General features: G+C 40.4%; 1 protein-coding gene across 3 annotated transcripts in view; it reads right to left on the bottom strand.

The window, feature by feature from the left end:
- Window positions 1-23,645, bottom strand: part of schip1 (schwannomin interacting protein 1) — a 393,999-nt gene extending 370,354 nt beyond the window's left edge. Inside the window, exons 1-5 of one of the 3 annotated variants that reach the window (XM_041801622.1) lie at window positions 22,899-23,132; window positions 22,583-22,676; window positions 11,968-12,035; window positions 11,690-11,776; window positions 5,012-5,153 (exon numbers count right to left, since the gene is read on the bottom strand). In XM_041801622.1, coding sequence (XP_041657556.1) covers window positions 5,012-5,153; window positions 11,690-11,776; window positions 11,968-12,035; window positions 22,583-22,676; window positions 22,899-22,921 — 414 coding nt within the window. In that variant the 5' untranslated portion in view covers window positions 22,922-23,132. Of the gene's footprint in view, window positions 1-5,011; window positions 5,154-11,689; window positions 11,777-11,967; window positions 12,036-22,582; window positions 22,677-22,898; window positions 23,133-23,590 lie in introns of those variants that run through there. The other 2 variants (XM_041801630.1, XM_041801639.1) reach the window with 2 other exon arrangements.
- Window positions 23,646-24,258: the final 613 nt, after the last annotated feature.

Genomic DNA, 24,258 nt, shown 5'->3' with positions numbered 1-24,258 from the left:
AGGCAAATGATGCGCAAGGGCCCCATGACCTTGACATTTGACCTCCAAAATCTTGTAACATCATTCTTGAGTTTGGAAGATTAATCAGTTTGCTTTTTAACATGGGAGCTGGGTGGTTTACTACAGCCTCATGTAACCTCACTCATTATACCAACAATAATAATTGTGTAAAAAAAAAAAAAAAAAAATTTTATACATATATACATATATATATGTATATATATACATATATATATGTATATATAAATATATATATATATATATATATATAAATATATATATATATATATATATATATATATCAGAATCAGTATCAGTATCAGCTAGGGATGGGAACAATTAATCGATGATCGATTAATTGGTTAAGCAATGACACATCTTACCCATCAGGGGACGATTTAACTTAAGGAGAGAGGGAGAGGGAAAACAGAAGAAGTACTCGAGCAGCGCAATGCATTATCTCAATTTGCCGAAGTGCAAAATGAAGAGAGCAAAGCAAAGTGTGGTGTGGCACTATTTCAGTTTAGAGAATCATTGAGAAACACATTCACTAGTTACCAGTTTTTGTTATATAGTGAAATGTTATATACATATATCTGAGTTTCAGTTAGCCGGCATTTGCCGGTAAAAAGGGCGTAGGTCCGGCAGATAAAAATATATAATGTCTGGCAGAAAACATGCAAATGACCAGATAAGTAAATACTGGATGCTTGCAGATTATATTATGTGTAACCTAGAAGATATGTTGTGAGAATGCGTTAACATAAACTAAAAGTAGCCTAATCTTACTACATCTACTGTCCTGTGGTGCTGGGGTTGTTTATCTCCTCAGACGGCAAGCACATGGCTAATTATATATGCACGATGACGTAAAACTCAAGCCCTCTCTCTACACATGTGCAGTACTGCTGGGACTGTGCTGGAAAAGTTTGACTAGAACATTCTCGGAAAGCAGAATTTTAATCTAAGTGAGGTTTTCCTGCTTAACCAAAGGCTTAATATCATCAGCGGTATGGAGGGATTTTATGTCATCGCTGCAAGTAATGAAGAGGCTGAAACAAAGGGAACTGAATAGCTGAGCGTCTGAAACACCGATGCAGCAGCAGAGAGAGAGAGGCCTACACCGAGCAGATCAGTGGACTTCGATAAACTACCTATGACCTCAGATAAAGTTGGATTGTAGTCAACACAGAATCACATTGTGCCGAACGACATGGACTGCTGGAGCTGATAACAACGGCTCCGTCTCTCCTCCTCTTACGTAGCTGGCTGTTAAGGCTTGGGATGTCCTGGATAATTAGCAGAAGTAGTCTTGGACAAGCTGTTAATGAGAGGAGGACTGGACCGGATCTGCCGTGGAGCTTTTGTCTTTTCGGGACTAGTCCAAATAAACCAGGATGGTTGGATTTCCAGCTCTAGCAGAGGTTACAGTTAACTTTATCATCATGAGGACTGATATTATAAAACTGACAATAAGACTCATTTTTCATTCGAAATCTAGAGTTCTAACGCAGTGTCCAGTTAACAGAGCACCTTTTTATGTGTTTGGATGCTTCGTTGTTGTTGTTGGAGGATGGTATTTGGCTGTTGTAAGCTACTAAGTTATGATGGCATTGGCGGCCGATGTGCTAACAGGCTAACAGTGGTTATGTGAAGCTAACTGTTGTTGTTTATGAGTTCAACGTGGGCATGTGTTGTGTGACTGCGTGTGTAAGGAAAAGCTCGCAGCTTTCATTTTGAAACCACTTAGACAAAGAAAATTAAGAGAAAATCTGCGTGCAGTCATTTCTAGGGTTTTAATTATGTGTACGTGTCTACCAGTTTGTAGTAACAGGGTAATAATTACTCAGCTTTACTGTCGGCTTGGTTTCTACTGTCTCAGTTTTTGGTAAGGTCTGGAAATAAAAATGTGTCCCCTCTCCCGTTTAGTGCAGATTTGTATGTATCAATGTACAACAGAATATCAGATTTATGCATTTTTGCAGCAAAATTATATTAAAGCAAATGTCTTATAGTTGTTCTAAATGGCCGGAATTCTTGAGGACTGCCGGTCATTTTGACGGAGGACAAAAAATTCTAGCGAAAACGCTGTTATACATATGCCCATGTATGTATGTTTTCATACATACATAACAATTAATCAGTTGATTGATCGTTGACATGAACGATGCTCGAGTTGGCAGGTTTCTTCCAAATGCCCATCCCTAGTATCCGCACATATTTATCGGAATCGGATCGGAACTGAAAAAAAGTGGATTGGTGTATCCCTATTTAGCGGTATCCACGCTAAGCTCTTCCATCATAACTGTACCGGCCTCTTGCTGCTGCTTGTTTATGTCACAACTCTGTCGTGCCTGAAAGTACTGCCCCTCGTCGCCGATTGGTCCTGTCACTTTCTAACCGGGCCCAAACAATTCAGATGTGAGCTTAACAAGATGGATTCACCAGTGAAAAACAAGGAAAAGGACGTATCCATCTGCTTTGCAAGGTTATAGAATAACCAGAACATAGGAAGTATTCTGTTGGTTTTCCAAAAACAGTGTCTTTCAAACGATGATGGACAATTATTGCCAAAGGGTTCTGAGATTGTGTGTGAGCAGGTTTTATTTTGTTAAAAAGAAGCATCTCTTCCTTCTGTCCTTTAACAGTCAAAAATATCACTTTGCTGTGGAAATTATAAACAAAGGCTATTTTTGCAGGATGATGTCAGTCTTACCGTGTGTCACCTACCCAGCCACAAGAATCAAAAATAACTTTATAAAACAATCAATCTTATCACTGAAGGTCTTGTTAGCTTTAGGACATCAAAGTCAGACTTTAATATTAATTTTGGAAGCTCATATGGTATTAGAGTATCAAAATAACTCATTGCCTCATCAATGACCCAGTGAAGATGATAGGTTAAGACAGATGGAGTGTACAAGAAGCATTCATTTGGTGTACTGTCTCAACATAAAGCTGGCTGTTATTTCATTATAAGCTGTTGAGTAATCTAAACTATGGCAGTTTATTCCATATGTTCCTCATACGTTGTGGTTATAAATATTAGTGACAAAAACAAGTAAGTCTAGTTGTAAGATAGAAAAGTGTGATTTTTACATAGGTCTACTTTCTTTGTGCAGTCACATCCTTCCTCTTCTAGAGCAAATCTGGTAGGTGTTTAAATGTGAGCAGTGATATGTGTGTTGCTCTGCCATCCTGCAGTCAACAGTACGTTAAGTGAGACATGCAGGATAATCGGCTGCATGCTTGTCTTGATCCCGTATATTGGGCACAAGCTAACCACTGGGCCATCTGTGCCCTATAATAGATACCTTCATCAAAATTTGGGAAACAGAAGTGAATAAAAATGAATAAAAAATGAGAAATACTGAAGTACAATGCTTCAAATTCATGCCTAAGAACATTAGGTGGAGAAATGTTCTTTACAAAACTCACCACAGACTTTAAACAATCCCTTTGAGGCCCTGCTAAATGAGGGGATGTAGGGTTATAAAAACAATACTGTACTAAGTCACAGCTGCACTGCAGATATTAGAAAGGTTGTAGATATAAAATCTTATTAACACTAAAAAGACCATGGCAGTCATTTTGACTGTTTTCAATTTTGTATTAGATGTTACTTTGCTGGACTAAAAGTACCAATGCTGCTGGTCCCTGACTTTTCCATAGATAATCAATTTGAAAGCACAGATTTTGCTATTTTGATTTCGATTCAGGTGTATCTTAGTTGCTTGACAACATTCATCATCTCTCACAGTGTTCGCTACCTACTGAAACAATGTCAGATGTTTGGTGGTTCAATTTAACGTGACTGTGGAGGTTTTAGGCTTTTATAGGTAGTCAACCATATATGATTCCTTGCCCCCTAAAGAGTTAAAGTTTGTTGTAGTACAGCTGTTAAAATGACCCCTCTTTCTCTTGTATGAATTATGGCTCCTCTAGTTTTAAATAGATATGATATATTTAAATAATTCTGAGAAAGCAGAGTAGAAAGAAAAGGCAATGCGGGGGGGGTCCTTTGTCATCTTGGTTCTTAAGTTACAGTAACTTTCTAATTAGGAAGACATTTGCCGCTGCGCTAATGAACAACAAACTCTCTCAAGCAGAACAAACAACCTAAAAACAAAGCACAAACACAGAGTCTCACCAGGACACCAGCCCATCTGTTTGCAGAGGGAACTTGCTTTCCTCTAGCACTGCTTTAAAAGAGAGTGGGAAAAAAGCAACCCACACACACTGGTGAGTGTGCAGACATGACATCATGTTTTTCAGTGCTGAGTCTCTGCAAAGAGCGTGGGCAGAGAGTGTGTGGGTAGCTTGTGTGATTACTACACAGAGAGAGCCAGCACAGACTGAGAAAGCAGCAGAGCAGACTGTGCATGTGTGTTTGTTTGTGTCCATGCTGCCTCGTCTGTCACTTAAAACTTTAAGTGATCTAATGGTACCTTTTTGCATCATAGCATTCATTTCCTTAACTTTTACTCTGCCTTTGTCTCTCTCTCCCTCCTTCTCTTTTCAACATTTATCAGCTTTTCATGCAGTTGTTTTTTTTCCTCTCTGGCTTTTGTTTGGCTGCCATGCCCTGTGAGCAGTGTTTAATTCTCCGCTGAGCTCCCTTGGGAGCAGGAAGGGAGCGGGGAGGTGGGCGACTGGGGGGAGGACAAGGGCAGAGGCACTTCATTAATCAATCAACCAGCTTTGAAAATTTACCTAATTAACGGCTAATTACAGACCTGGGCACAGAGCCAGCTGGCATCGCATCCACCTCCACCAATACGACCCCTGCGGTCCCACAGATGACACTGGAGGTAAACACCCCTCCCTCGCTCTCTTCTTTATTAGTCTATCCATCCATGCATCTATTCACATGTTGCTTTTTTCATCCTCTGCAGAGACTACAGCCGCCATAACTCAAGCTACATATCGCATAACTTGGATGGATGTACCGCCATCTGCCTCAATCTCATACTGCACCATATGGTTGTCTTAAATCTTCATGGAGACTTACAGGAGAAATTTTAGTGGTTGTCACGGTGTCCTGGAGGCTCTCAGAAGTCACTGTCCCAACCTGATGATTGCTGGTACGGTTCTTCTCTTGCTCCTGCCAGCTCCCTTTGCGGGATGTGCTTGCACGCCAAGCCCGCTGAATCCTGGGAACATAAGAGAACAGAATGGAAATGGGAAATTAAGGTAAAAATATCACCTCAACTTTTTGTGTCTTCTGTGACTTTCCCATTAGTTTCATGGCTTTTCCTTTCTTTAAGTGTTTCCATGCTATAACTGGACACGCCAGATAGACTGTTTCACATATCCATTGCATAGTGTATATATCGCATCCATCTGGGCAACATCCCATAGTCTGTGTTTGGGAAGTGCAGCCAGTCAGAGCAACAAAACACATAACATACTGTGTTGCCTATAAGATATATTGCAAGAATCTTTTTATATAAACTGAAAGTAATTCTACGATGACCCACTTCCTGTTCAATGCTGTGTGCTGTTCATCTACGTAGGCAGCACTTGGCTAATTTAGGTGGTGAACATTCAAGTGATCAGCTTAGATGACATCAACACAGCCTATCTCCACCGAGGTTTCAGAGCTACTAAAAAATATGCAGGGAAATAAGCAGTATGAAAGGATTTTGAGTTAGTCATCGATGCAGGTAATAAAGAAGCCCAAACAGGGAACCAGATAGCTGAGTGGCATAAATACCAAGGCAGCAGCTGGGACGGAGACAGGCCTTGTAGTGGACTTCATCGAGTGAGCAAATCTACTTTTGATAAATTCTTCGATGAAGTGGAGCTGTATTCAGCACAAAATCATGTCATACAGATAAGCGTGGATTGTCTTTCTTCAGAACTAAATTAACCACAATGGCTGGATTTTACTGTTTTAGCTGAGGTTACAGTTGAGATCATCAGTTTAGGAGGACTACTATGGGAAAGTTGGTAGTAAGACTTCAAGTTGTAATGTGGAGTTTTAACGTGGTGTCTAGTTAACGGAGCACTGGTTATTTATTTGGACGATTTGTTGGTGTTTAAGTGAAGGATGGTATTTGGCTGTTTTAAGCCGCATAGTTATGGTAGAAGCTAATGTGCCAACTGGCTAGCTTAGAGCTGTAGTGCCATTGTGAAGCTAGGTGCTTTTTTATGCAGTCAGTTGCACAATATACATCTATGTTTAACACATAAAAAAGCTAGGTGCTTTTTTATGTGTTAAACATAGATGTATATTGTGCAACTGACTGCATGCATGTAGGGAAAAGCTCACAGCTTAGACTACTTAAACAAAGACAAAATAAAGTCTATCTTTCTACAGTCATTTCTGAGGTTTTGTCATGAGTAGTAAGAGTAAACAGGCAAGCTGTAATAACAGGATAGCGATTACTCTGGTTTACTGTCAGGCTTGGTTTCTACTGTCTCAATCTTGGTTCGGAAATGAAAATGTACCCCCAGACCAGTTTTAGTCCAGACATGAAGCTGTATCACAGTGTTTCTAGTTTTAAATATTTTATTGCTGTTAAATGCAGGTTATTGGTCACATAACGCTGTCCAAAGAAAACACATGATAGTTTTTCTAAATGGCCAGAATTCTTCAGGACTTCCAGCCAGTTAAGTCCAAGGCAAAAATGTCTAGCAGAAAATCTCCATGGTAGGTTTGTGTGGCCCCAGTGAGTATACTATATAATGTGAGCTTATCATTATCAGTGGAGCTAGTTGATAAAACAAACTCCTGCCAAAGCTAGTGCAAAGAAAATCAAAATCATCTTCTTTGGCAAAAGCTTTCAGTATGGTTCATAGAAACTGACCCCTTTGTCCACACTAATCTCTTCACGAGTCACCAAGTTTACAGGCTTGGAGTGACTTCAGCTAAACTATGCTGCCACCTCTTTCTCCTCAAATGACGCTGATTGGTCTGGTCTTTAAAACAAAAAGGGACCAAAGTTTTCAGCTTGAAGCTTTGCACGATGGATCTGCCTGGTGATATACATGAAATCTGCAAATCCATCATCCCCATTGTAAACATTTGTTTGAGTGAACTGATATGAGACTGCAGCAGGATATGTTTAAGAAAGTTTATCGTGAGTGAGCAGGAGGTGATGGCTCATGTCCTGTATCTGGCACACTACCATAGATTGCATGCATGTGACCAGTGCAATCTCCAAGCATGCAATAAAACTGCCTCACTATGTTTCTGTCCATCTGTATATCATTCATCATGATTTTGTTGATATTGTAAATGTGATACAATACGGGAAACATGGATCTAAAGACAGAAATTGTTGTAACTGTGCCATATAACAAAGCCCCCCTCTTTCTATCCAACAGGTATGGATAGTCTCCTGCTGTGAAGATGATTTATCTTTAGATTCAGGAAGATTTAAAGGTTAGTGTGCATGAAATTTCTCAATAATTTTCAGGAGTGTGTACATAAAATTGGCTTAAGCTATCTTACCCCCTTTTACCTTTCTGACCACACCCCACCTATTTGAGCCCTCTCCACATCCTCCACAGATCACTCGCTCTCCGCCTCTCACTTTCCACTTTCTTTCATCCCAGTAGCCACCCCGACAGCAGGGTCCAGGATGGAGTGTTGGATCAATTATCCAACGGAGAAACACATTCACCTCCAGTGGAGCACAGACACAGCTGAGTCAAATGGAACAAACTGAATTAAGCCATAACTCCGAGCTCCAAAACCAATACTTTAATCCCCCTTCTCCTTCCTCTATCCCCATTTTCTCCACTTTTATTTCCCCTTCGCGCTCTCTATCTCTCCACCCTCCTTCCCCCTCCTATTTTTTTCTATCTGTGTCACCTCTCCACACCCCAATCATGTTAACTCGATGCACAAACATTGGCTTTCTCTTTTCTGTCCTCGACTTTCAAGGAAGTGAAAGCCTGAGGCAAGAGCTGTCCTTCCCTGATACACTTATAAAAGTGTTTGAGTAAAGTGGTGTTAGTTGCCGGCCTTTGAGGGTCCCTGATCTAAGAAGTGCCCTCTAACCCCAACTCTAAAACATAATCAGATTTGAGATTGAATTAGAGCTGGGCAACAAACATGATGTACTTTTAAGGTCAAAGGTGGCACAGTGAGTTACACTCAAAGGGAAATATATGAAAAATGCAGACAAAGAAAAAGATACAGCTACACATGTGGTTGTATGAATGAACTATGATTGTAATGTAGACACATGGTTTCAAAACTTTAAGTTGCTTTTAAACATTCTTCAAAATCGCCAACAGTGCTGATCATAGACCGTATTAAACATGGACGCAGTCTTAGTGGCATAATTCATTGGTTTCTTAAGAGGCATTTTAAAGCCAAACATTGGCGGGGCCATAGGAGTGAACTCAGGCCAAACTTGTTGTTTCATCTTGCATTCACATATGCGTTCGGCTTTGTTGTAAGTGTTGCTGTCGAAATACTTGCCCTACTGAAGAAAATCTCTCATATTAGAGAACCCAGGGCGTATTCAACTGCCTGATATGCAGGATGTAAACTACAAACATGGTAACACTAAGGGAGATTACAGCAGTGTTATTTCTGGGATCAAAATAGAATTATGATATCAATAATCAATAGTAAAATCAGATCAGTTAAATCTGATGGTGGTCAGATCTGCACCCTCTGCAGTCTGTTTCTCAAACATTTTCCTCCTTGTATGGACATAACGCTACTGTTGCATCAGTTTTTTTAGTGGCCATGTTAGCTGGTGGCTTTCAGCTGACTGCATTCATGAAAGTCATTATTACAGAAGCTAATAAAAACAGACGCACATGTTGTCAACTCAGGCATGAAAAAAGGTCAGGGGTGAAAAACATGAAAAGGATATGACCCCTCTAGGGGGGTCCGGGGGCATGCTCCCCCAGAAGAGAATTTTGAATATTTCATATTTAAAAGCATCAATCTGATGCATTTTGAGAGAAAAATCAAGCAGAATTACAAGACAGTATGAATGTATTGTAATGACCCTGGGTCATATGTTTTGTAGTGGTTGTTGTAAATGCAGCTTTGCCTCCTCTTCTGCAGAGTGTGAGTGGTGGGTGTGGCTGTCACGAGTGTGGCTGTGTCATTGAGTGTCTGTGTGAAGTGTGAATGAGTGAGTAGGATTAGGTCCTGGTGCCGAAGATGATTGGCTGCTACAGAGATTGCTGCAGGTCCTGGTGCTGAGGCTGATTGGCTCCTGCAGGGATTGCTGCCACCTGACTCCAGAGAGCCTACAAATACCTGCTGCTGCGGCCTGCTCTTCCTCTTCTGCTCCAACCACTCTCAACAAAGCAGCTTGCATGTTGTAGCTTTGTATTAGTAGTGTGTTAGTCATTTTGCTGTTAAACCAATCTTGACAAGGTTGTTACCGTCTGGATTTTCAGACATTATTGTAGTTAGTTTTGATGACAGGTAATTTGTAATGGGGTGGGCAGCCTAACCTGTGAGTTAAAACCAAACTTTTGTGTTACTCGGAAATTCTAGGAACCCCAGTTTAGTTTTAGGTTTGGGTATTAGAAATTTTGTGTTACTGGGTGATTTATGTTGTATGTTTTTTTTTTTGCTCTGCGTTAGCAAATAAACTTGTGTTTAACTTTTGAGGAGTTTTTCCGGCTGGCTTTCTTGAAAGTGGATGGATTCTGAGCATTATCATGTTGTGTCTAGGTTCCCCTAGACCAGTGACATAACAGTATAACAAAGTATCTATCTATACATGGTCACATTATGCTATTTAAGAAATGAGACTGACAACTTCTCTCATGAAATGTGCAACAGCACAACTTTAATGTAGTTGCTCAGTTGTGCAAATGGTCTATCAGTATTATCATTAAGTACAGACCCTGACAATGACAAACCTCAGACCACACTTATGTATCACAGGCCGTATATGCTAACCAGCTAAGCCTCTCCATACACAGCTCACTGCGCAATCTGCCACAGAATGAAAAAAGCAGGCCCTTAAAGGGAGTGTTTTGACAAGATGAATATGGGTTTTGAAAAAGTATTAGATATACCAGAAAATACTGAAATTATTGAAACCATCACTCACCAAACTCAGTCAGGCAACTAACATTAGCTATATTCCACTTTCCAAATCGGCAAGGTGTCTTCTTTTCAGCTTCCGAATGCTTTGGTCTGCACGAGCGAACTGCTTGTACACTTAGGGATTGGAACCAAGAACCGGTTCCCATTGACAAGGTCCAATTGGCTCGATCCATCTACATAATTTACACCTTATCTTAACGATTCCCTTATCGACACCTCAACTCTGGGTGCCATAAAATACAGGCGTAGCATGTGACAGTCAGCTGAGCAGAGAAGCTGAGAAAATAAACATTTACCAGGCTGTACAGTATTGCCGCATGGTGTTTAAAAAACACATTTTTACTAGCACTTGTCAGCGTGAGTGCATATGCACAACGAGTGGAGCGCACGCATCTGCAGCGCTTCATCTAATCCTTTATCAAAATGCTTCAAGTCTAAGTTTAAGTTTATAAAGAGACGTTTACAGGAGCGGGAGAAGTGACTTACACAAGTAAAACAGGTTAAATCATGGCAGGGGATCAAATGAAGTTTCTCTTTTTTCTCTTTCAATGATGCAGATGTGCGCTCTTTTTCCTCCCTCCCCTCCCCTCCCCTCCTCCCAGATGTAAGATGGGAACTTATAATCTCAATCTAATGTCAAATAATCTGGGAATGTGAAGTAATGTTCAGTGTGCTTTTAAACAGAAAAAGATTGGAATTTAATAATATTTATGTCTGCGTTGTGCTTCAATGGCGAGCTCCAAGCAATGAATAATCTTATCTACATTTCACATTAAATGGGCAAAGATAAGTTTAAGCGTTTTTAAACCCCTCAGTGGTTTCTGTTGGCATGGCTGCAGCAGAATACAGCACCTGTGAGTGTGCGTAACAATTTGTCATCACCGATTTACAGCCAGAAAGAAGAATGAGAGTGTTTTCAAACTCACGTTGTCTTAGATCACATTGGAGCCAGCGGTGCAAGTCTAACAGTTGAGTGCCAAAATTGTCCCCGCGCTGTGCTTGCGCCATGGTGCGTGAGTATCTGTGCGCTGGTATGTGTGCGAGTGTTCGTCCTTTGCAAAACTGTCCCGACATGATTAACAGGAGTTCAGTCATCACTTTTAAAGTATGTTCATACACAGACAGTGGTGCTGTGTGTGGGAAAAATATACATATCCTCGAGGAATTTATTATTAATGTGCGCTAATCCCACAGCACTGTCTTCATGATGATAATCAAAGCAACACCATGGCTATTTTAATACCCCAGGATACAGTATTACTGTATTACCACCCATTTCTAGTGAATTGTCACAAACACAGACTAAAGTGGTCAAAATGTTGCTTCATTTCTCCAAAAATGATGCACACAGGGCAATGAGAAACGTCTGTCTAATGCATGTCTAATGCATGACATGTATCTTTTTGCCCAATAACTGTTAATTCTGCACGAGTTCAATTTATTTTGATACCTCTGGAGATCTAGAATCCAGAAACTAGTTTTATATTTATTATAAGGTTTTGTCTTTTAAAGAAAATGAGCAGTAATATTGTATTCTAATTCATGCAGGTGTCTAACTGCTGCTCATTCAAATAAGATTAGCTTTGTGATTCTGTCCACTTCTTGTTTTCAGTCTAAGGGCGACAAGAAACAGCTGTAGTTGGTACTTACACAATTGCCTTGATTTCCAGGTGCTGTTGTTGCACATGACGAAGGGGGCTGTTGTCATCATCTTCCTCACCTTTAGGAGGACGGTTTCTTCATGAAAATAACAAGAAAGGGTGTTAGACTTTTGGACAGAAGTATAATTGAAGCAGCACTTGTTCTCTTAAAAGACATAATGAATATGGTACTAATAAACTTAAAAAGTAAGGCCTCTTTAAAGCAGAGTGAGGCTTTATCAGCTCTACCTTTTTAGAAAACATCATTTAATAGTACAGACAGTTTACCTCTCCGCCTTGGGAACTGCTTGACCTCCGCTGTGATTGCAGTAGCGATGGTACCTCTTCACTTCATCCTGTACAGTAAAAAGCAACAATATGTTAACATGTTTTTTTAATTCTCTACACCATGAATCCGACACAAGGGGAAGCTGTGCTGTGATAACCTACAGCAATAAATCAGAAGCTTTTCCTGTATGTGTAATTGCTCCTCCACCCACGCATGCTGTCTATTTGGCATAGCTGCATTACTTAAAAAAAACAGAGGGAAACTGCTTTTTATGGTTATGTGTTATCTTTTTATTAACCTTAGGAGTGGCAGCCTCTCAGGGTTTGTTAACAAAGAAGTATATAATCGTAAAAACATAGCTGAAGGGAAAGATTAACAATTGGATGTGTGGAGGCTATTGCAGCTGCACAGCAGCATGCATATGCAGTGCAGGTGCCAGCCAGGCAGACAGTGGACCTAGGCCAGCAGGGCCGAGGCCAAAGTCAGGCCATTTTGGATCTACTACCATCAAGCTCAATGGGACCGGACAGATGGATGTGCTCCCAAAGCAGCTCCACTTCATCTCAAGTATTCACTCATCTCTCGTTTGGCTGGCTGGGTGAAAGCTGTGAGTGTTTGTTTGGGTTCTTGTGCTTGTGTGTAAGGATATATTCAGCTCTCAGACCAGTACTAAGCAGGATTCAGTGATGTATAGTGTGTAATGAGAAAGGTGACCCTCGTAGTTATGAACCCTAAGGGAATCCACCCCACTCAGCAGTTCCTCTCAGCTCAAAGAGGGATACTGTGTCAGGTAACGCTTTATGGTCAGTGTACATGAATTACCATGAATTTATGCATGACTTCATGCATGATAAAGCACAAATTCATTCATGTAGTACCTCATAAAATATCAGGAATGTGCACGAATTAACAGTGACAAATGCATGACATGATCAAAAATGTTTATCATTCCAACTAAAGTGAATCAATCAGCAAGACTTAAAAATGATCATTTATAGATTTCATGCATTATCTTCTACCCAGTCAGAGTCCTCAGATCATCAGGTTTGAGCCTCCTAAATGTGCCTTAAATCAAAACTTCATCAGGTTAAACTGCCTTCAATCACAAAGGTGTCATCCTCTGCAAACTGCCTGCTGACCTGAGGTCTGTGGAGGCTCAAAGCTCTTTGAAAAGCAGCCCTAAAACATCCTTTTTGTTAAAATGCCTTTTGCTGTTAGTTTGTCAGTGTGTGTGTGTGCGCTAATGTGTTCCCCTGAAGGAAAAGGTCAGGGAACTAAAGACCTGACCATCAGTGTATGAATGCCAGTTCTGCATGGGTTAGCGCGAGGTCATTTATAATTGTGCTTTGCATTTTTTATGTACATTTCCAAGCTCATTTGCTCTTTTTGTTAGATTATATTTTGCTTGTTAAAGCTTTTGTTAAGCACAATGAGTTTACATGAACCGTTGAGTGCCAAAATAGGAAATGAATTTAAGTTCTTCGGGAGTTAAAGAGACAGCACAAAAAAACTATCTAGTCAGTGCACTGAATATGTATTATATGAGGTCCAACTGTAGTAATTATAATGATCTTTTTATAACATTCTTTTTTTTTTTAAAGATTTATGTTTGGGCATTTTTGTGCCTTTATTAGATAGAGGAGGCCAGTGGATAGAGTCAGAAACAGGGTCGAGAGTGGGGGAGAGACATGCGGTAAAGGCCCTCAGGCTGGATTCGAACCTGGGCCACCCGCATACATGGGGAGCACCTTTAACCACTAGGTCACCTGCTCCCTTTTTTATAACATTCTTAAGTTAAGTTTGTAGTCTGAATTTTGGTTTCACATTCTTCTAACACCCCTAAAATAAAGGTTCCTAAACTGGGTCCAGTACTCCCGAAAGCCGAGGTCAGTTTTCAGAAGGATTATAGCCTGATCGGACAGTTGTAGGGTTTCAGGAACCATCAATCTTTCGGTTGTTTCCTCTCATGCAGTGGGTCAAAGTGAATAACAAAAACATATCTAAACCTAATCTAAACCTCTCTACCTCCCAACAGAAGGTCAAGCATGTTTGATTTCTGTCCTGTCTTCGACAATTTGTTCCATGATGTCAGTGATGTTAACTAATAAGAGCAGAGCGCTCTGCATGTGCAGCAGTCATAAATGTAAACAAACCAAATGGCAAAGTGAATATGAGTGAGGTTGATGCTTTAAAGGGGACATATTTTACCCTTTTAAGATGAGTTTATATTGGTCTCAGAGGTCCCCAAAACACACCTGGGAAGGCTGTTGCTGAAAAAACACTCCAGTATAGGATTTTGGTATGTCTAAAAACCCCTCTGTTTCAGCCCTGATCAGAATGGGCTGTTTCTGTCTGTGGCTTTAAATGTTACTGAGATATCTGACTCTACGCCTGACTCTGCCCCTCTCAGGAAATGGATGTGGCTTAATGGATGTGGCTGTCCTGTCCTCCTCTCAGCTGGCAGCTGAGAGGAAGATCAAGATACAGGTTCAGATACAAGCTACAGTGAGCCATTGTTCACATAACTGCTTCTGAAAATGGGTCAATACTGTACATAATTTAATTCTAAATTAGACCTCTGACCTTTTTTTCTGTTTTTTATCTCGTTTTTTGTTTGTTTGTTTGTTTTGTCTATATGTGTTGCTAAGTCTGTAATGTTTACAACGTGGTTATTTCATGACTGTAACTGCTGTACTTTGTCTACAAATAAAGTTTAATAAAAAAAATTCTAAAATGTTTAACAAGCAAATTAAATCACTTCTTTTCTCAGGTCTGCAAGAGGAGGCATCTAAAATCTTCTGTCTGCAGCCGGACTCCTCTCAAACTATCACCAACTCCTCTCCTAAAGAGAAAAAACATCTTTTTCCAGAAAGAAAAACTTTCAGTGTAGTTCTTTCCTCTTCTCTGCTCTTGTAATAAATGTGGTCCAATTCTGATAAAAACTGTCATTACTTCAACAGCTCTGAATGTTCCTGCTTCTTCTCTCCTTCTTGCAGCCAGTGGGGATTAAGTGTTCAGGATGCCAGGCAAAAGGCCAATAAGAGTCCACAATAACACTGTATCATCGAGTGTTATGCTGCCTTAACTGCAGACTGTGTCCAAATTCTCAAGCTAAAAAAGGACCCATGGAAAATGATAAAGTGGTGTTTAATTAACGTCTTAGTGAAATGCATTCATAGAGCTTAAACATTGGAATATATGCTTTTGGGGTATTTTAAAACTACAGAAATGTCTGATTTGAAGCCTTAATACATTTTAATGAGATTTTAATGCCTGACTTACACAACTATTCAACATTAAAGCCTTAAAACTATGATTAAAAACAGGCTTCTCCTGCAAATGTGTCGCGGTTAAGTGTTACTATTCCTCTGAGTTTTCAGCACCAGCTTGATATACTTGTGTTTTGCAGCTGCTATCATTGTTTACCCATCTTTTACAGCAACTATTCTTTGTGTTTACAACCAGTCGTAATGCATTGAATCTCTGGAGCGGATAAAATGCACTAAAGTTATATGAGAGCAATAGAAGCAGAAAGGGTGCAACAGTACAGCTGATGACAAGGGAAAAGCATTTCTCCCCTATAGGGAATGTGACAATTTATTAAGTTAATGGCTGTATGTGTGATTGCATTAAAATGGGGATATGTAAGCATGTCAGCAGCTTAATCGCATTATATCAAAATCAGGGCAATCAATAGAGTGAAAGGCTGGGGAAGGAGGAGGAAGATGGTAATACGTGTTGAAAAGTGAGAGGAGGAAGGGAAAAAGGAAAAGCATGTAGCAGAAAGTCTGCTGCCCTTTAATTTATGAGTTATTAAAATCATAATTTCTCTGAGTCCTAGTTCTTTCAAAGAGATCGATGACAGTCTGGCCTGAATGTCCTCACTAAAACACACAAAGACTCACAGAAACAGAGAAAATCTTTTTTCTTTGAGTGTGAGAGATCAGCTATTTGTGCCCTTCAGACTTGTGTTTTCTGCAAACATGAAAAAGGAAACACACCTGAGTGCACTAAGACTACAAACACACCTGAATGCACACGGTCACATGTAAACACACAATGCCTATCTGATCTCAGAGGATTTGACTGCAGCTTTGAAACATCTGCATCACACTATCGGCTGTTTAGCCGCAGCTCCATCGCAGATCAGCCCGGGAAACATCCAATCAGGAGGGGAGAGCTGTGCCGCTGGAGACGCTCGTTAATCGCAACATCGGAAATCAATTTACATGCGCGGTGCGTGCAAGGAGTAATATGGAAGTCAACATTTACTCTTTCGCCTGAGTAAAAAGAGAAAGAAGAGCCCGCTGAGAGATGGAGGTGTTACTGATGAGCTCATGAGATTACATGATTTGAAAGGCTATTTTCTCTCACTGTTACGGCTATCTGGATAAATCAAGCACGTGCTACTTTAAAGAAATGATATGTTAGAGTAATTTTGTTCCAAACTTTAAATCATGCTCAAGAAGGGTGGAAAAAAGGGAGCAGAGAGGGAGAAAAAGCCACAAAGGTTTCGACAAATGAAGAATCAAAATGATAAACTTTCACTGTGGAAGAAGTGCTGTGAGGAAGCATGCTGATCAGATAACAGCATGTATAAGCTATACATTTACACAATAACATCCAGGCATCTGCAGTCACACAGCCATCAGCATGAGGCTGGAGCAGAAGGAGAAGACTGACAGGTGAGGATGCACATATACCTGAGGTTATTTTTATACCCATATGTTTACTGCCTAGAAAATGCAGTCATGAAGTCAATGCAGTCAAACATGTTATTCTTACTGAAGCTTTAAATGTGTCTTAAGGGAAAATGAATGAAGCATGTTGGCATGCTAAACTTATTAAAAAGACTAAATTAATAATGAAATTAACCCTCTGAATCCTAAGCTATATTTAACCATTTTGTCTCATCTTGACTTATTGTCTCCAAAAACTTGTAAAACATCAACACTGTGGTGCACAGTCCAGCTCTAAACATCCTTTTCTAAGGGCAAACTGGGCTTTAAGAATATGTGTATATGCAGTAATGTCACTAAAATGAAGAAAGTTATAGGACTATAAAAACAAGAAAACAACTAAACGGAGATAAAACCTGCAACAAAATGACCTCCAAAATTTCATTTTTACACAAAAGACCTTCCGCTGTTTTGGATTGGCTGAATTTGTGCAACTATTCAATTATTCTGCAGTGTCACAGAGGGCCATATCATTATGAGATTTTCCAGCTCAATCTGCCCAGCCAGACATACACAGTTTGGTTGTATGGTTGTCACAGCCCATGTTACCAAACAATATGATGGCTAATGCTAAGCTAGCTGGAGGGACCATAGAAAATGGGTAAAAAATGGTTAAAAAGTCATTCAACAGCAGAGTTACTGGCATGGATTTAATTTTAAATGCCCAAGAATGACATCCATGTTCCAGGCTCCCACGAAAAGGTACCATACAGGCTACAAGGGCATGGATAGCATCATCAGAACGGCACAACGGCAGGCTGCAAGAAAAAAAATTGACTACGATTTATGGTTCAAAAGTTATTAACGTTTTTTAACATATCGCTTCTTGTTGTATCCAACAACAATGGTCTCATGGGGTTCAAGGCTTACAATGCGAAGGTCAGAGCAGATCTTTAAACCAAAACAAACACTCTTTGTGGAAACACCACCTTCATCCCTCAGGTCCCCCCTCTCCTCCCTTCTCGTTTCACCAGCAAGTACTGTATCTTTGAGACAGAGAGTTGCAGACAAGTGCTGATAAACATCCTCAGACTAGATTTTAGAATTAATTTCAAGTGGCATTATTAATCTTGAAGTTGATTTTGTTGCTATAGTTTTAGATAGATAGATAAGTGAAAAAATGTATGAAACATGTTTGAGCCTCTGAGAGACAGATACACCCCTTTTATACAATGCATTAACAGAAATTAACATCCATTTTCAGCATTTGGATGCCAAATAATCCTCACTGACAGGTGTGGATGCACCTAAATGGCTCCTGAGAACATTTTAAAATGCAACTTTATATTGAGGTGGTCTAAAAAACCTTCATCCAGACTGGATTGCATGCATGCATCAAAGACCACCTGGTCAACTATTGGTGGAGCCAAAACTAATGATAACCCATTTTATTTAAAAAGCACTTTTAAAGTACTCAAAGACATTATGCATTAGTTTAAAAAAAAAAAAACAAAAAAGCAACAGCTATATAGTAATAGTTGAAATGTGAATTTGGACATCGTCAGCATAACAGTGGAAATGATGACCATGGTCATGGATCATGATGCATAGGGGGAGCAAGAACAGGATGAACAGGAGGAGACCAAGCACCGAATTCTGGGGGACACCTTGAGACAGAGGAGCTATAGAGAAGGTGCAATTATAGATATTAATGAACTGTTGTCTCTTCGACATATGATTTGATTTAGAAGAGAGCAGTGCCAGTCGAATATTTGGGACTTACTCACAAACTTAGGAGGGCCCAGGGGCACACTGCCACCATTTTCTGCTAATCAGGACATTATTTGCACTATATTGAAGCAATTTTAAATACAATTTTTAAATTTAAAATGCCAGCCAACATCATTTCTGGAAAATATGAAGCAGTTAAACATAAAAAAGGCTTGTTCTCCATGTGTCCTCATTCTTAAATCATAATATAACATGTTGAATTTACACTAGGGGGCAGGTGTGAAGAAAAGGGAAGATACTGTCTGATGTTTATTTTTAAGTTAAGAAACAGGTAGGGCAGGAATTTGGAAATGTAGAACATTTTAGTACTCAACACAATGCTAAAATCGGTTTTTTTTTCAGCGCAGTGTGTGTTTATGCTCTTACAGGTATAAAAGATTAGATCAATTTCACTTTGGCAACAAAAGCTAAATTTAGGTCAGGGTGCATTTGTGTATCCAACTCTATCACAGCATTCAGAAGTAACTTATATTTCACCAATCTGAGAGGTTTGGCACCTTTACAGAATCGTACTGGGCTCAAGCCCCTTAGCGATCCCTTTGCTTTGCCTGGGCCATCAGCTGAGATGACCTGTGGTATTTGGAAAAAAAAAACAAACACACATCCTTATTTATGTCATCCATTCTTGCTTGAAGTGATGGGAATTTAAGCTCTTTTTAGAGATTTGGGCTTTTTTGCTCAGCTCAGTAATAAGATCTGGTCATTCTGCTCCAAAACACTTCTTCATTTGGGATCAATTTTCCTTTAATACATTTAAAACAACAACAACAGATAAAAGCAGTCTTTCAAATGGGAGCCAAGAGTCGGCTCACAGAACCAGCTCATCTGTGAACACATCATAACTCCTATGCACCTCCTCTTAAATTGAGTTGTCATTTCAATCTAACCAGTACCGCACAAGATATATTTGCTAAATAGTACATCACTGTGTCCTTTAAAGCTTTGGTTCCTACCATAGATCTCGGGGGGTTGGGGGGGCATGAGGCCTTGTTAGCACTGAGATTATCAAAATTGGATTTAAAATCACAATAAACACATGAAATACTTGTCTTGTGGCAATAAAATCATGTGGACCTGTGTTCTTAGGGTTTTTTCAATTTAAAAAATTAAACTGATGCTGATTTTGTCATCACTCTTTCATGTGTTTTGGGGGGATTCAGCTTGTCTTTGATACAATAAGGGGGGTCTCCAAGGAAAAACAGTTGGAAACCACTGCTTTAAAACCTGTTTATGATAATAAGAGGGGGAAAAGCTGTTGAAGATGCTACTAGCATCTTAGCTTGTGGCTAATTTGTCTCCATTCATTTATGGCACACAGCATGTAAGGAACAAAGCCATGATAAGAGAGCCACAGAAATTATGTCTGGGCTGTTGGTTGCATAGTAGGTGGTTAATTGTGTTCCAACATCAGATGCATTGTTAATGCATAATATGAACACCCCTATTAAAGAGCAGTCACTTAGTATGTAAATGCCAAAAATGTATTGCTAATGCAAAATGTCATATAAAGGCCAAAGGGAGCACCATCCCATCATTGTGAAGATAGAGCTGAAAACAGTACACCTAGAGGAAGTCTGACTTCACTCTGATTATAGGAAGTAATAATTCACAATATATTTACACAATGTTATATGATTACTGTTAAATTAATATTCAGAATGTCTAATATTACACTTTTAGGGAAAATGAAACATTAAAACATCCCATGTTAGATGTTCAGACAAGCTAATGGTTTTCATTTCTGCCTGCTAAATGGTGATCAATCCATTATCTAAACGGCTGTGGATTAATTTTCTGCTGATTTTTGCAAACTGATAAATGTTATCACCACATACGCACAAAGAATATACACAAGTACTCAAAACCACAGGGACTGAAGCGGAGAACAATGAGAGGATGAAATGACAGTATCTGGGATGTACAATGATGGAGGCAAGAAGAAAGAAGAGGACATGCAGTTGATCTAAATATGGAGGGGGAAAAGAGAAGAAGGGGACATACTAAGAAGTGTGGAGCTTGTCTGGAAATGACAAGATTCACTCCATCACAGTGCAAAATGAAACACTTGGGACTGTTCTTGCTAGTATTAACCAATAGGGAGCTGTTCTGGTTAACATATGGTGAGGGAGGGATCCAGAGCCTGTTAACACACATATGATGTCTCTCTCTCACATGTGTCTATCATGTCTTCGAAGACTGACTCATTGGTTTATGCTTCCAGGACGGGATTGAAATGACAAGTAAATTAGCAGTGGTGTGCATCCATGCGTGCATCTTTTATGTTTGGATTGGAGGAGTTACGGAGCATTTCCTTTTAAATAAAGTGTGTTACATTTTTCATTCCAGCTGCATTAAAGCACAGTGCACACACATTCACAGTGGATAAATAATTCTTTGTCGCATGACCATGGTGGGCCAGGAGACACCTATCTGTCAGTGTGCAGGCTCATCTCGCTCCTGCACGGGTTATTACGACTCAATCGCGGGGCGTTTGAGTGAGCTGGAGCAAACAGCACTCAGCACGGCTCTGTCCCACTGGGGGAGAGACGATAATGCACTTCTGAAATATGACGCCTCTCTCTGGCACCACACTCCCTTCATGTACATCTCTCTCTCTCTCTCTTTATACATTACAGCACGCCTTATCAATGTCTGACTCCCACAGTTTCTGCTGCTGAGCCAGTGCAGGGTCACCTGTATGCATTGTTTTCTCATTTAAAGTCCTGGGACATTTTCTCTGGAGCTTCATGCATGATGCTGACGAATGATATAGAGATGCAGGCAGTAACTGCTGTGTCAACAATGTCACTCGTGTGGCGTATTTCACTCTTAACCCCATTAAACGTGACCCCCCTCCTGGCATGTTGTTTAAATAAGCTCTGTGTAAAATGGTTAACAACTAGGACCCCATGGCTGTAAAATTCAGCGCTCCCATTGATTATGGGGTAATAGCTGGATAGATTAATGTGCTTCACGCCTCAGCAATGAATCTGATTCACATGCAAGTGGAGAAGCCTCCATATTCAATAACCTACATTTCTACCCTCAGTCATATTTCAAGCACCAATTACTGGTGAGGGCTACGCTTTCCCTAAGTGTCTTCTGACAGAGTTTAGCAAGATCAGATTCAGAAATGCCATATTTTTTAATAAAATTCAACTGTCAGGTGGTGAATTCAAGCAAATCTGCCGGCAAAATTGGAGCATTTAAGGTGACATGCAAGAAACAAGAGTATATGTGAGGGTGCAGGAGTGTTGAACCATTTTAATATATTGCAGAGTAAGTCAAAAGCTGTGATGGAACAGTGCTTTCAGGGCTCACGCTCAATATCCCCAGCCGCCGATAATGCGCAACACTACATCACTGGCATTAAATATTCAGGAGCTCAATGAAACCAGGTGAACTTCTGCTCCTACACTCAGTCAAGAAAACATCTGTCAGAGAGCATTCAAGCAATTCTGACTCAAATCGTGAAGAAAATTACAACTTTTACCCCTATCGAACTAACTTCTATGAGATTTTAAAAGAATATCCTCCCTGTGTGAGTCTTTGAGAAGCTGTGAAGTTCAGCTTTCCATACTCTCACTGCTTCCTGCTGGTAATGAAGGCGTTTTAAAGCAGGAGATATCTTATGTAGTATTAATGAGACCTTTTCAGCTACTGCCATGACAAAATCTTTAAGTGGCCTAAAGCTGACATGAAAAAGCAATTCCCCCAACACATTCAGCCAAGTGTGCAGTTTGAATGAGCATGTAAGGGGAAGAAAAAGTCAAAGCTGCAATACATGAGCTATACATACAGATAGAGTTCGCTGTCCGTGGTGCTGATACTTCTCTGTTGACTCTCCAGTGCTAAACCACTAGAGAATAGTTGCTCATACTGCAGGAAAATATAGATCTAATACAGTGTTCCGCCTGGGAGGGCTACTGGCTTGTTCCTCCTTTTAAGAAAGAGTTTTCATCTGAGAAGAATAAGCAACTTACTAAAAAAAGATCAGAAAGTGATTACATCATTGTTGAAATGTTTCTCACCAAAGAAGAACACCTTCAATTCGCTTTTTTTCTCACAAGAGAGAAAGACAGATGCACGCAGTGTAGTTTACAGTAATGACGTATGATCTCCAGGTCATCTGAACGCATCTTACCTGGTTATTAATGCACAGAGCAAGGTGTTTTCTCTCCCGAGCCACAGCTAAAGTCCCGCTGCGCAGCCTCGCCTCCTCCCCCTGGTACATGCTTCTGGAAGGACACCGCTCAAGTTAGGACACAAAAACTCCAGAATATTCCACACAATAATCCCTGAGTGGTATGAACAGCCTGTACTGCTCTCTGTCCAGCTGCAGAGTAGATAACGTCATGCAGGATGTGCATCAGCTGTGCATGTCGAAGCAGCCTGATCTGGAGCTACCCTAAATATAAAACTGTTGCAGCACACGGAGGATTTGGATGTGCACTACTAACCTGTACGTGCCGTTCCTCAGCATGACGAGCTTTCACTCCGCGGTGGGTGACACAGACACGGGGACGAAGTGAGAAGTGAGCCGGTAGCAGCCAGAGAGGAGAAGACCACACTTGGAAAAATTCCTCGCAGCCAATGGGACGCTGAGCGTGCGCGCCCTTTTTATACCGCGTGCGTCGACGGTGTCGTTTAACTTGGCGATCGGCTGTACTCACAGCATTAATTATCCTGCACGCCTTCTCCCTGGGGAAGGGCGATCACACAGTAAGGGAATATCAGCCAATTGTGTCGTGTTTGAAAAGCTGAGCGGTTTGTGTGCCAATATAGTTGTTAGCATCCTGGATAATGCTGGCTCAGGTGTGGGTTTAAAGTTAGAAAACCAACAAGCAGGATTTATTTGAGAGTTTTTCCTCAATCAAGAAGACGCCAAACATAAACAGCAGAAAGTGAAAGCATAAAATACGTATATTCTTGTTAGTTTAAGTTAAACGGAAGGGCCTTAAATTCAAACATCAGATATCATATTTATATGCCTTGTCTCTTTTTGGGGCCGTTTAAAGCAACTTGCATTGCTGTACGAATGGAGCTCTGTGAATAAAGTTGCTTTGTCTTACCTTCCTTTTTCGTCTAGTATCCAATTAAAACTGAATCTTCCTTTTGTCTTACGGCATGTTGGTTTCTTAGGATGCCATACCTTGGTTATGCGTATCCGGATGCACACTGGAGCAGTACGAACTTCAACCAAGCCATTTGCATCCTGTGGCCTGTAGCGGCCTTTGAGACTGCCATATTTCTCCTTTTGCCACCTACTGCAGCATGTTCGTGATCCCAACGCTATCCAAATCTCGCGCTCTTTGGGTGACTTCTAACCCCTTGTCGCTGTAGTTTTACGTACGTATCTTTGCGCGCCGAGGCGTAAACAATACCATTATTAGACGGCAGATCATGGACCTCAAGGGCAAGTCACAAAGAGAAGCATGGCCTAGATCTGCTCTTTTTCTGTTCTGTGATAACTTTTTATAATGTGGGGATATAGCACAAATACAATACATTGACCAGGCCTTGAATAGGCTCCTGCAGGGTGCTGTAATCGCTGTCTCAAACTTACGTCATGACCAAGATGTTTTACAGTAGCGCTGCGAACATGTGTCAACATGTGGTGTATTTTTATTCACAAAACCATAATTCATATTTGTCGACATTTTAGACTCATTATTTTCAGCATGGTTGGAGGTAAATGAGTTATCAGTTGCTTGACTGCGTAAATCCTTAGCTTTTAAGGCTCTGGTGACTTCGGTCTACGATCCAGACGGCCAATGAGGAGGAAAGGAGTGTGCAGACCAGGGAACAGAGAGTAGGGAG

Source organism: Cheilinus undulatus, linkage group 2, assembly GCF_018320785.1.
Source record: "Cheilinus undulatus linkage group 2, ASM1832078v1, whole genome shotgun sequence".
Classification (NCBI taxonomy): Eukaryota; Metazoa; Chordata; class Actinopteri; order Labriformes; family Labridae; genus Cheilinus; species Cheilinus undulatus.
Note: the sequence above shows the minus strand (reverse complement) of the source record. Positions and strands in the feature narration are given on the sequence as shown.